At 36.7% G+C, this 12731-nt stretch overlaps 1 protein-coding gene across 28 annotated transcripts in view; it reads right to left on the reverse strand.

The window, feature by feature from the left end:
* Positions 1-12731, reverse strand: part of EPB41L2 (erythrocyte membrane protein band 4.1 like 2) — a 220697-nt gene that overhangs the window by 39407 nt on the left and 168559 nt on the right. For 14 of the 28 annotated variants that reach the window (XM_032158965.2, XM_032158962.2, XM_032158966.2 and 11 more), the window contains 3 exons: positions 11464-11636; positions 6278-6450; positions 1334-1396 (listed from right to left, as the gene is read on the reverse strand). In XM_032158965.2, coding sequence (XP_032014856.1) covers positions 1334-1396; positions 6278-6450; positions 11464-11636 — 409 coding nt within the window. The remainder of the gene's footprint in view (positions 1-1333; positions 1397-6277; positions 6451-11463; positions 11637-12731) is intronic. The other 14 variants (XM_032158964.2, XM_032158968.2, XM_058435560.1 and 11 more) reach the window with 1 other exon arrangement.

Genomic DNA, 12731 nt, shown 5'->3' on the forward strand with positions numbered 1-12731 from the left:
GAAATTCCAGTGGTGGCTTTTAATTCTTAAGGAATAAAAATTACTGCTTCCAGATGCTGCTTCTGTTTAGCCTCTTTATAAAATAAATGAACCACAGACTGGTCTCATGTACTTGCCAAGCACAAAAGTGGGGTCTAGCCTCCGCAATCGCCAGATCATCCTTATACAGACAAATATACAAGAAAAACTACCAGGTCCATTTTCATGGGAGCAGGCCCTGATAAATGGTATTTGTGGAATTATTTTTGACTGGCTCTGATAAATAGTATTTGTTTTAACCAAATTTTAAATATTTATTTATATTTCAAAAATCATAGGGCCACCTGTGGATTATAGCTTTCATCACACTTTAAGGAACAGGTCATGCAACCAATAAAATTAGATATTCCATATTCATGCACAAGCATAGTAGCTCATCTATGAGCTTCTATAGCCATTTGCAAAAACTCATGAAAATCTAAAAATCTTTGCATGGCATGGAAAAATGACTGTGGCTTGAGATCAGGCACATTTCTTGCATTGGTTCAAAGCAATGTTACTTATTACACTGTACAGCATTTTAGTAAGTTAAGCAAAAATACATTTCCATCAGTTACCAAGCTGCCAAAAGCAACCAAACAGATTAGTCAGATTACTGAGAGCTGCAGTTCTCCATTGAATACACTGCCACATACTACTGTAAAATAAAAAGGGAAAAAAAAAATGTTCTCACGTGACACGGGGAACATATTTTACATTTTACATTCCTAATTGGGTGATTGGGCTTTCTTTTTCTCCTTTACTTCTCTCTCACTTTTGCTTGTTCTTTCTAATTAAAATAATTCCTTTAATTAGCATATTCTCAAACAGAATACTGAAAGTGGACCACATTCCCAATCATGGCTTTTAACCAAAAAAAAAAAAAAAAGTGGGCATAGATCAAGATCAAGAGTCAAATGATTTAATGCCAGATCAATAAACAAATCTCTGTTCTAGTTAATATATATTAAGGATGAGATTGTGTTACTTCAGGTTGATGCCCTAGAGTTAACCCTTTAGGAGAGAATAGGTTTACATGTAGAACAACTTCAAGAGTACTGGATAAAAACTTGATTCATTTGACTAAACTTTTTTTTCCCACTTGTCACTTTGAGAACTTCTAGTAGATACAGTCCTGCCTAAGCCACTTGAAAGGAACACCGTCAGGCTGGTAACATGCACTCCCGAGTTGAATTACCCCATGCGCTGCATGCACCGTGCTTGAAGAACATTGCCAGCCAGCCTAGGCGTGACCTCCCGTCCACAGCAGCCGGGCAGCCATTAGGACAGAGTTGTTTTCTTAGATTATACAAACCTCCAACATTAAATTGCTATGTCTGACATAAATATTATCCCCTTCTACTCTCAAGGAATTTTTCTGTGAAATTAAATCACACACAGGGGGGAAAAGGCAAATAAACATAAGTGTATCAATGAGCAAGCACCAAAATGACCCAGAGTTCGACAGTCTAAGACATTAAAAGGGGAATACAAATCTTATGAACTTAAAGCCACAACAAACACAACTCATAAATAAACCCTGAGAGTGGACCCTCCCCCCACAATACTAATGGCAGGCAGCAGCCATGAGATGTTTAACTTTAGGGAAAACTCAGCCACCTCTTCCAGCTGTGTTTCCTCTTCTTCCATCTTCGCCTGAAAAGTCACACAGCAAACGGCCAGAAAGAAGGGGAGTATTAGTGGAAACTCTACCATCAGTGCAAAGAAGCTGTATTTGAACTTAAATGGCGAACCAGTGTTACCAACCTTTATTGTGAGGCCCTCAGAAGATGCAGAATATTAAGCCTCTTTGGTCTTTCTTCACCTACAGTGTTGTACGAATGATGGAAATGATCCTTTGCAAAGGTGGAATGGAAGATGGAAGCTTCACTCTTTCTCAGTCCCTAGATTATGCTCTGCTTTTGAATATTTTGTACTCACGAAAAAAATATGAGAGTGCAAAAATGGCATAATTCAATCTGTTCTAATTTGAAATCTCTAAAGCAACTAGTGATGGGGTAAAGTACAATGATGTAAAATTTGTTTTTAGCCTTATATTGGGGAACAAATGTTCAACCTATGATTCAGTTTGTTAAATATGGATTTCTTTTCTGGCTGGGGGAGGGGGATTGGCTTATTTAACTAGTTTCATATTAAAATGGTGGGTATTTTAAAATAATCTTTGAAATATAACCACTTACATAAAATTCTTTAAACAAGAACAGCTTTTCATAGTTGGACATTTCTCAATATCTGATGATTCAAAAGAATGAATGTAGAAGTTTAAAACTAACAAATACTGACTGAATTTTGACTCAAGGGAAAAAATGGTGAGAATAAAAATATTGACTCCCTTACCAAAGGCAAATCATTTAACCTTTACAGGTTAATTCTTAATATATATCCTTTTCCTTCTTAATTAGGATGATAGTGTCAAATCTGAGAGTTCAAACGGCTTACCTTTTTAACCATTCATAGTATTTTTCAGAGGTAAGCAAGGAGCTCAGTCTTTATCAGATGTGAAAAATGAGACACAGACATTCAATAACCTGTTAAGAAACATCTTCCAACTCCTTGGTCAACACTTAATTCCCTAAAATGTTTATCTTTGATATTCCGCAGGTAAACTTTTTAACAATTGTGGTTTCTCCTACAATGCATACTCACTGCATTATCTTTACATTTTTCTTTAGGTTTGCTCTAAATTTTGTGATTTACTCTATGTATTGGTAGTATCCACAGAATATGAGGCACTAAATCACCAGGTCACGTTTAACAAAATAATCAAAAATATATTGTACATGTTAATGCTGACTTAGTAGCACAGAGGTAGGATATTTGAAAAAAATTTGCCTTATATAGGGGTAATAATCCTCAAACCAAACACCTAATTTTAAACAAAGAGCACTAAGAGGCCCAATCTTAGTGTTATATAGTCTAAATTTTCAAAAAGCCATGTTTCACTTTTCACATACATTTGTTAAAGACAACAGAATAGTACCTTCCTTATAAAATACCCTGCAGTGACTCTTATATATAATACATAATTTAAGGTTAGAAAAAAAAAACTAGCTAAAATTCATCTGGTCTCCAAATACTACAATAATAGGGAGATAAGGAGCTTTTGAGATTAGACTTACAAATGTCAGGAGTAAAGGTTACAGACACATCTTCATAGATGCTAGAACACACTTGGGTTTCCAACAAGAGAAATAACAGTACTAAGGAATTCTACTAATATACATCAAGAACAGTTATGTCCACTGCATCCTAAGTTCTATATCAAAACAAAAAGGTTTCATCCTAAAGGAACAGCATTAATAACTGTTTGCAAAATGGAGAGACCCTGTATGGATTGTTATGGGCAATACAGGTTCCCTCCTTCCCTACACCTTCTGTTACAAATCTAGTTTAATCTAGATATTTGTAAAATAATCCTACAATTTCACTCCTAACTTAGAATGTGTGGACCTGGTCAATGGTATGAATGAAGGAGAAGTGTCTACACTTATTTCTCATGCACTAAAATATTGTGTGTGTGAAAATGTGCAGGTACTACTATGTTGAGGGTAATCAGTGGTGAAATGTATGCACACATTTACACTCTATATATATTAGGAAGGGTTTAAGATAAAGTGTATTGTGTTGACTCCACAAACTGAGCTTATGTAGGCATGCCAGCAACTACTTCCTCTTCCTCTAGTTTGTCATTCAAGTCACAGTCATAAGAAACATTAAAGGAGGCGGCTTTAGCCTCCAGATAGCAGAGGGATAGAGCTAGAGGAAGAGAAAAGGCAAGAGAAAAAGGAACTGACTGAGAAGCAGACAGAAGTAGCCCAAAGATGAGGATAAGGGAAGGAATGAATGAAGGGGAGGTGATTGGGATATAGTGCTGCACACCAGCGGGGAGGAAGGAGACCCAGACCTTGGGGAGGCTGGGGAAAGCAAGATACCCATCTTCATCAAGAAGGGAGGGGAAGCCGGAGGGAAAACATTTGGAGAAACTGAAGGAGAAGTAACCAAACTCAGAATCACTGTTGTCAGCTGCTTTAAGAGTCTTCCCATGGACGGGAGAAGGACAGTCAGGCTGAGAAGGGGCTATGGCAGAATCCAAGACCAAATCAGGCATAGCAACTTCAGAATCCCCCTGCTCAGATGTTTCACCTGTGGAAAGGTGCTCTAAGCTGTCTAGTGTGATCTGGTCAGCCTCCCCAAAGGGGTCTTCCTCTGAAATGTCTGAAAGCAAGTCCATTTCAGGGACAGGCAATAGGTCTGGGGAAAAAGATGAAGCACGGTGGATGAGAGGTGAAGGTGGGCACATGGAAACAGTCTATTCTCAAGTGCAAACCCATGATTGAATATGAAATTACACAACAGATACAATCAAAGGAAAAACAGATGCAAGAGAGAAAGAGGACAAAAGAAAAAATGAGTAGTTAGTGAAAACGTTTAAAGAAGGGATCATATTAACACAGTGTAGTTAGAAATGAATTAAATGACCCATTTTTAAACAGAAAAGACTAGACTACTTGTGTCACATAAAATTTATACATATTGACTCATTTAATTATTTTCAAACTGGTTGCAAATAGAACCCACGAAACTCAAACAGCATTATTTACTTTTAAACCTGGTTGCTGACAGACATTCAAAGCATTAGCAAAAATGCCAGTGTACCCAGTTGTTTGCTGAAGACGAGCAGGATTTCCTTTGAAATTTAAAAGAACTTTTTCATTTTTTATGGAAAATAACTAGATATATCAAGTTAACTACGCAAAATGGAACAGAGATATTCTGAAATGCTGAGCTCTTCTGTTTCAGATATAAGCAGTCACTCTCCTGGGTGCCTTGTTAGCAAAATTTTTAAAAAACTATCCTGACAACTTGTCAGCAATTGAAAGAAACCTTGTTGGACACAATTTCTGTTATTTTTAACTGAATTCCCCACCAAATAATTTTTCCATATGACAGGCACAAATTCTTTAACAATGGAATGTCGATGATTTGATGTCACTTGCTATACAGGTAGCACTTGACATTGTGGCACAAGACTGGGCCCATGTGGTGGTCCCTGAGACCTTCTCCATGCTGGGCCTCAGAGGCTATCAGTGCAGAAATTCCTGAGGCACTGGCAGCTACTTCATCTAGCAAGTCTTTATACATTTATGTCTTTAAAAAATTTTCAAAGTTAAAATTTAGAAAACACTATACGGCCGGGCGCAGTGGCTCATACCTGTAATCCCAGCACTTTGGGAGGCCGAGGCAGGTGGATCACTTGAGGTCAGGAGTTCAAGACGAGCCTGACCAACATGGCAAAACCCCGTCTCTACTAAAAATACAAAATTAGCCGGCGTGGTGGCAGGCGCCTCTAATACCAGCTACTTGGGAGGCTGAGGCAGGAGAATCACTTGAACCTGGGAGGTAGAGGTTGCAGTGAGCTGAGATCAAGCCATTGCACTCCAGCCTGGGCAACAAGAGCGAAACTCCGTCTCAAAAAAATAAAAAAATTAAAAAAATAGAAAACACCATGAATCAATATGATGGATTCATTTGTTTTTATCTGTGCTTACTTCTAATGTTGCATGCAAAAAAAAAGTCGCTTTGTGCAGACACAGAAAAGAGATCTGAAGAATTCAAAGGCTTCTCAAATCAATATTCAAGTGATGTTACTGCCCAAGGTAACAAAAGAGAACAGTGACACATTTGAGAACACAATATGGGTTACTTCTCCATTTCACCATGGTGTACGCACAAGATAAAGCCAAAAGCAACACACCATGTTCTCACTCTCTATTCACAAAACAATTACCTTTTCTTGAGAATTTCATTAATTATAGATTATTAATGAATACATTTGTTTATAAAGATTATCTTTGGTGATGTCAAAAAATTCAAGTCAATAATTAAAATAATCAAGAAGCTACATTTTAAAATTTACTTGGACCAAACCAAAAATAAATTTCAAATCATCATAGCTTTTCTACTTTGGGGATTCAATTAGATAAGGTGATTATGAGGACAGTCAAAAAGGCCAGTAAATTGCTTACTTGCATTAAAATAATTTACATTGAAATATTCTGCTTTGAACAACAATCAAACAAAGGTTAGAGACCACTATGCATATTTGAAAACAGAAATGACCAACAGAGAACATAGAACAACTAATTTTAAATACTTGATTTCTGAAACAGAAAATACAACAGATACCCTCTAGGTTAAGTAAATGTTTAAAACCACATACTGTGCTAATTTACCATACCTTTCCTTCAATGAGTTGCAAATGTGGGGCTTTAGTTGGGCTTCTCACTTCCCTCCTGCCGTCCCCACCTTGTACCACGGCAATGCTGACAACTCCAGGGCCATAGGCTGAAATCTCCCCAGCAGTGCCAGGAAAATCTTTCATAAGACTTTGGTCCACATCACCAATCGGAGCTAGCAAAGAGTGACAATTTTGGATTATTTTAGGACATGTGAATTGTAAACTTTATGGAAAATTTCCCCCTTAAGGAGATAAACAGGCAGCATATAAATAGTGAACAGGAACAGAGACACTGCTTGAGCTCTGAAAATACCCACCACATAAAATAAACTAATTTTTAAATGTTTGCCAAATTCTGAAAGTATTCTGAATTTTAATGCACTGAACTACACCAGGGTCTCAAACCACCAGGTATTGGAAGGATAAATTCAGATCATGGAACTGACCAGTAGGAGGAGCTCTAAGACCAGCTGAAACACCAGAGTTAAGGCAAACAGAATTACAAGGTAAGCAGTATTTTCACACTTTGGTCTCCTACGATTTATTTCTGAATCTATCTATTGCAACAAATGATTATGCAATTAAGATGATTTGCTCCAATAAGTTTTAAGAATTGCTCCATAAAGGAACCTTTAATTTGAATACCATTCAAAAGATAAAATAGTAAATAAAAAACAGTAAAGGTAAATTTTAGGGATTTTAACTTCTATATTTAATATTTTTTATTTTTTAAGCCCCTTCCTCAATGTCTCAACATGAACTATGGTAAATCTATACATAGACACCTCCCTCATCCCAGAAAACCTGGCCCTCATGTGCTCTCTTCTTCTCTCCTACAGATAGGCAGAAATGTATATTGTATTGAAAATTCTGTCATATTGCAGATCAAACCAAGACTACCTCAAACATCAGCAAGGCAAAATGAGTAGTAGGTGGCAGGACCTCTGTCCATCTGTAGCTCCTCCCCAAACAACAGAACTACCACAAGGTCATCTCACGGACACCATGAAGTTTACTCTGGTTCCATGTCCCAAGGGAAACCTGGTCAACACAAACACCTTTAGACTGCAAGCTCTTGGAGGGCAGGATTGTGTGTGAACTACCATACTGAACTTGAGAGGCCTCAAGCACTTTGAATACATGTATCCCAAGATACCCCTCAATCCACAGCCTTCACCTGCCCTGTCCAAAATTTAATTCTTTCCCAGACCTTTTTCACAAAATACTCTTCTCATATTTGCTCCCATTTGCTTGAGCTGGGAATGTGAACATCTTCTACGACTCTACCCTTCACCCCTCAACACCAGCAAGTCCAACAAGGTCCTTGTATATATTTCTAAATGTGGCCAGTTCTTTCCATTTCTAATTCTACCACCTCGCCTTGCGGAGATTTTCCCAGCCCTTAAATACTCATACTTTGAATGCCCATATCAAATCACAGTCAATATTAGAATAAATTAACATTTTGCATTAAGTATAGTTATTTTCCAGCGGTTTTTGTTGTTGTTGTTGTTGTTTGCTTTTGAGACACAGTCTCGCTCTGTCACCCAGGCTGGAGTGCAGTGGTGCAATGTCAGCTCACTGCAACCTCCGTTTCCTAGGTTCAAGCAATTCGCGATTCTCCTGCCTCAGCCTCCTGAGTAGCTGGGATTACATGCACGTGCCACCATGCCTGGCTAATTCTTTGTATTTTTAGTAGAGATGGGGTTTCACCATGTTGGTCAGGCTGGTCTCAAACTCCTGACCTTGTGATCTGCCCTCCTTGGCCTCCTAAAGTGCTGTGGTTACAGGTGTGAGCCACCGCGTCTGGCCTCCAGCAGTTTTTTTTAATAAAAAAACTTCTAACAAGATTTAAATAATTTTCCCTTGGAAAAAATATGGCTATGATGAATTGTTTTGCTTACAATTATGATTTCTACACACCTATTATACATACTCAGAAATTTTGCAAAATGAAAAACTCTGACCTAGAAATGCTTCAAATGTAATGTTATTAAAATTTGAATATCAAACTAAAAGTTATTAAAGTTGACAAAATGCTGACTTTGCATACTTTTAAACACTTATTAATTTCAGCATGCAGTTTCTTGTACTTTGAAGCCGATACATTTATTCAGGTCTTAAACATCTGAGAAGCTTGTAGGCCCCGGCACAGAGCCCAAGATACCAAGTGGCTAATTGGCCTACTCCCACTAAAGGGAAGACCACCATCGCTTTCACCTGGACCATTCCTAACCAGCCTGCCTGCTTCCTCGCTCAATCTAATTGCTCTCTTGCATCAAATGATTTTTTTTTTAAAAAAAGATAACACTGTGCTCTTGCGTGCACATAAACCCACATAAACCCTTCAATGGTTTCCTAGAGCACATGGAATAAATAAAAACCACATTCTTCACCATGGCCTCCAAGGGCCTGCATGACCTGACCCAGGCTTACCTCTCCCGCCACTTCCTAAGCTCTGACTACACTTGCCTTCTTTCTGTTCCAGGAATGTATCCAGCTCTCCCTCGCCTTATAGCTTCATCGTTGCTGCCTCTGCTACCTGGAATGCTTTATTATTAAATATCTCTTGTCCTTTTCCTTGGCTGCCTCCTTCTCATCCTTCAAGTCTCAACTGACCTGGTTCTTCCTCAGATAGGCCTTCCTTCCCTGATGATCCTATCTAAGTAATGTCCCTGTTCATTATACTTTCCACCTTCAGGAAATCACTTGGTTCCTCAACCCCCAAATGCATCTTGGTTGTTGGTTCTCTTAAATGACTGATTTGTCTTCTTTGGGGTTTGATTTTCTAATCTCGGAGGAGACTCCCTGTCCTAAAACAGCTGTTCTAGATTGATTTTTATTTTGATACTTGATCTTTAGATTGAATCCTGGTTTTCACTTGCTATGTAATCATAAGAGGATTTATTTTAATTTGCTAAACTTTAAAGTGCGGCTAATATACCTAAATTATTCAAGCCTTACTTAAAAAGTAAACAAGAAAAAGAAAATACAATACATGAAGACTACAACAACAAATGGTATGTTGATAAGGAGTGGTAAAGAAAATAGTTCAGTGCCAGGTTACAGCCTAGCTTTGCTTTGGGGGAAAAAACGGAGAATATAAGCCCTAATCAAAGAGTTCACTGGCCGTCTGGTCATGTATAGGCATTAAAAGCCTCCTATTTTTCACAATAACACAATAATCCTTTTGATGACTTACCCATCTGATGAATTACGGCGTCCAAAACACAAAGAGAAAAATAATGGATTACTGTGCCATGTTTGTTGTTTTTACTTGTAAAAATCATTGTTTTCAGATACAGACCTCCTATAACCCTCTGCACTAACTGCCCATACAAGATGGTGGATTTCCTTGAGCACAGTTTGCATACCTCAAAGAAAATGCTGTTTTACTGCTCTTTTTAAATGCTAAACTTTGCAATATAAGAGTTATACAGCCTCATAGTTTCAAACAAATGCTGAAAACTGTGTTCCAGAAAGAGCAATGATTTCTCTCAGGGCACTAAACAACAGTAACTGCATTTATTCGGCACTTGTATAAATTCTCTGTGGCAAGGGGCAAGGCTTGGGAAATATTTACATGGGTTGGCACATTTTTCAGATTTACTTGGAAAAGTGCTCAGTTGTTGAAGAGCTAAAAGATACTTTAGCGGTGATAGTACATTAACAATCAACTGAATTTAAATCATTTCCACAATTCTGGAAATTTGTTTAAAGCACAGTTCGCCATCCCCTTGCACATTTCAGGATTTAATAACTATATACCAAAATCCCAACCAACAAATCCTGGCAAATATCTCTATGTGTCCACCTGCATTTGTTTTCCAAGTTTTTCTTCTAGGAAAAGCAGATGAAGGCAATCCATATGAATCCTTCATTATTAAGAAAGCTTTTTTATCTGTTAGCATTATCTGATCTGTTTTACTCCAATTATTTAAAATATAAGTTGTTCGAGCTTATATTTCAGAAAAATGTAAGCAATAAACAAGAAAAAAGTTTCTGCTAATAACTAGTAGTAAAACACAATTTTCAAATTTAGTATTATTATTATATATATATTTTAGTTCAATCAACCAAAAATGTTGGAAAACTATTTCTTTGGGTAGAAAATTATCCATACTAATCATTTCCTATTACAAAGAAAGAATATTCCTTCATAAGGCATTCTAATATAAATTTAACCTTAGCTCTTTTATAAAAAACCTATTATTAACCCAATTTGGGCCAGGTAATTTATATATATATATATTTTTTTTTCCATGTATAGTTTATATAAAACTTATTTCATGTGTAGTTTATATGAAACTACAAAATGTAGCTAATTAGAATTCTAATAGAAAAAAAATTCACATTTATACATATTTTCCCTTGGGCTAAAGAACAAATAAACACATTATATTTACTTTCTGTTAAAATGCTGTATGTAAAATGAATCCTTTGAAGCTACTAAAGCTTTCTTATAAGATGGAAAGTTTGGTAAGTTGTTTCACTCATGAAAATTTGCTGATGCAGGGCATGTTTTATGTTCGTCTGAATTAAGGTTCATATGCTACCATACGAAAAAACCCTTAGAATTACATTTTGCCATTAATTAACAGGTTCAGGAAATTGAACCACATAAAACACATCACGATCAAGAGAAATCAGTAAAATGTATGTGTCCAACATCTCATAAATGAGAACTCTTAACAAATATTTGTGTGCGCTGACAATACAGGTTGAGTATCCCTTATCTGAAACGTTTGGGACCAGAAGTGTTGCGGATTTCTAATATTTTTTGTATTTTGAAATATGCATTATATATACTTAGCAGCTGAACACCCCAAATCTGAACATATGAAATCTGAAATGCTCCAGTAAGCATTTCCTTAGAGCATATGTCAGTGCTCAAAGACTTTCTGATTTTGGAGCGTTTCAGATTTTGAGATATGGAATGTTCAACCTGTTTTAAAAAAAAAAAAAAAGAAAAGAAAAAAGTATGACAACTTCAAAAAAGAGTAAAAACTCTAAAACACAAGATTATTTTCTTGTAAGTGTAAGTAATAGCATTTTATTTACTCGGGAAAAAAATGGCTATCCCTGTAGGGTATTTCTGGTGGCTTTATTAACTGGATTAACATTTTCTGACCTCATGGGATTAGAGAAAGGTGAATGAAAATCAAAATTATCATAAATGTGTTTACCTCCATCTAGACTCCTGGAGACCCGTTTACTAGAAGTGCGCTCAAAGTGTGGTGCTGGCCTATCTATGAGGGTGCTGGCCTGGCGGGTCTGTGCTTGGGTGCGGCCACTATAGCGAAATTTGGACCCCAAGGTCAGGAACTTGGCTTTTGGTGGCTGCTCTGGAGAAACAAGCCTATAGGAGGAAAAAAAAAAGAGAGAGAGAGAGAGAAAGGGGAAGCAAAATTAGACTTTATGGATTTTTTTAAAAAAACTTTAAAGCTATGTACTTTCATATCTCATTTTAAGTATGATTACTCAAAAACTAAACTTTCTAAAGAACATTATTTATAAACCCTCCTACACACACAGCTTTATGATGATGATGAGTAAATCCACATTCATGTATTCATGAATAATGTTCTTCTCCACCTAAGCAAAGAAACAGCTGTTCTCAGTATATCAAAGGTTATTTATTTGTATTAGCTTAAATCATTTATATAAACACATGTCTGAATTTTTGCTTCTAGCTATAAGCACCAAGTAACAATCCATTACCATTAGTAATTCTTAATATTTATGCCTATTTCTCCTGGGGAGAAAACATCTAACTCAGGAATCTGTTCCATTAAGTGATTCTTTCCCATGAAGAACACGCCACACAGTGGATCTGTAGAGATGGCTAACACCCCTTCTTGCCAGCGCAATTCTACTGCTTAATCCCTGGGTTCATAAAGAATGAAATCAAACTTTCTTGATGTCAAATATTTCCAGGATTATATAAAAGCATGTTTTTAGCAAATGGGCCAATCTTTTTGGGAGTTCAACTGAAATTATTTTGCTCTCTTTGATCAAAAGTTGACAAATATCTTAACAGAAACATAATCTCAGAGCTCTTAATTTATTAAATAGGAAGACTTTTGTTGACAACTCAAAAACATGAAGAATGCCACCAAAACTTTTCCTATCATTTACTATGGAAGAGTGATTTCTTAAAGAACTCTATCATTTCAAGTATTTCTAGACCTTCTGTACAATTTTTTTAGAAATCTCCTTCTGCAATAAAGAAAAAAAAAAGAATCCCTGCACAACACTCAGAATGGTGACGGGCTCTATTAAATGCTCCAAGCAAGGGTGTCAGCTTTATTTATTTATTTATTTATTTATGTATTTACTTATTTATTTAATTTTTTGAGAAGGAGTCTTGCTCTGTCACCCAGGCTAGAGTGCAGTGTTGCAATCTCGGCTCACTGCAACCTCCACCTCCCAGGTTCAAGTGATTCTCCTGCCT

This window comes from Hylobates moloch, unplaced genomic scaffold (genome assembly GCF_009828535.3).
Source record: "Hylobates moloch isolate HMO894 unplaced genomic scaffold, HMol_V3 SCAFFOLD_2, whole genome shotgun sequence".
Lineage (NCBI taxonomy): Eukaryota > Metazoa > Chordata > Mammalia > Primates > Hylobatidae > Hylobates > Hylobates moloch.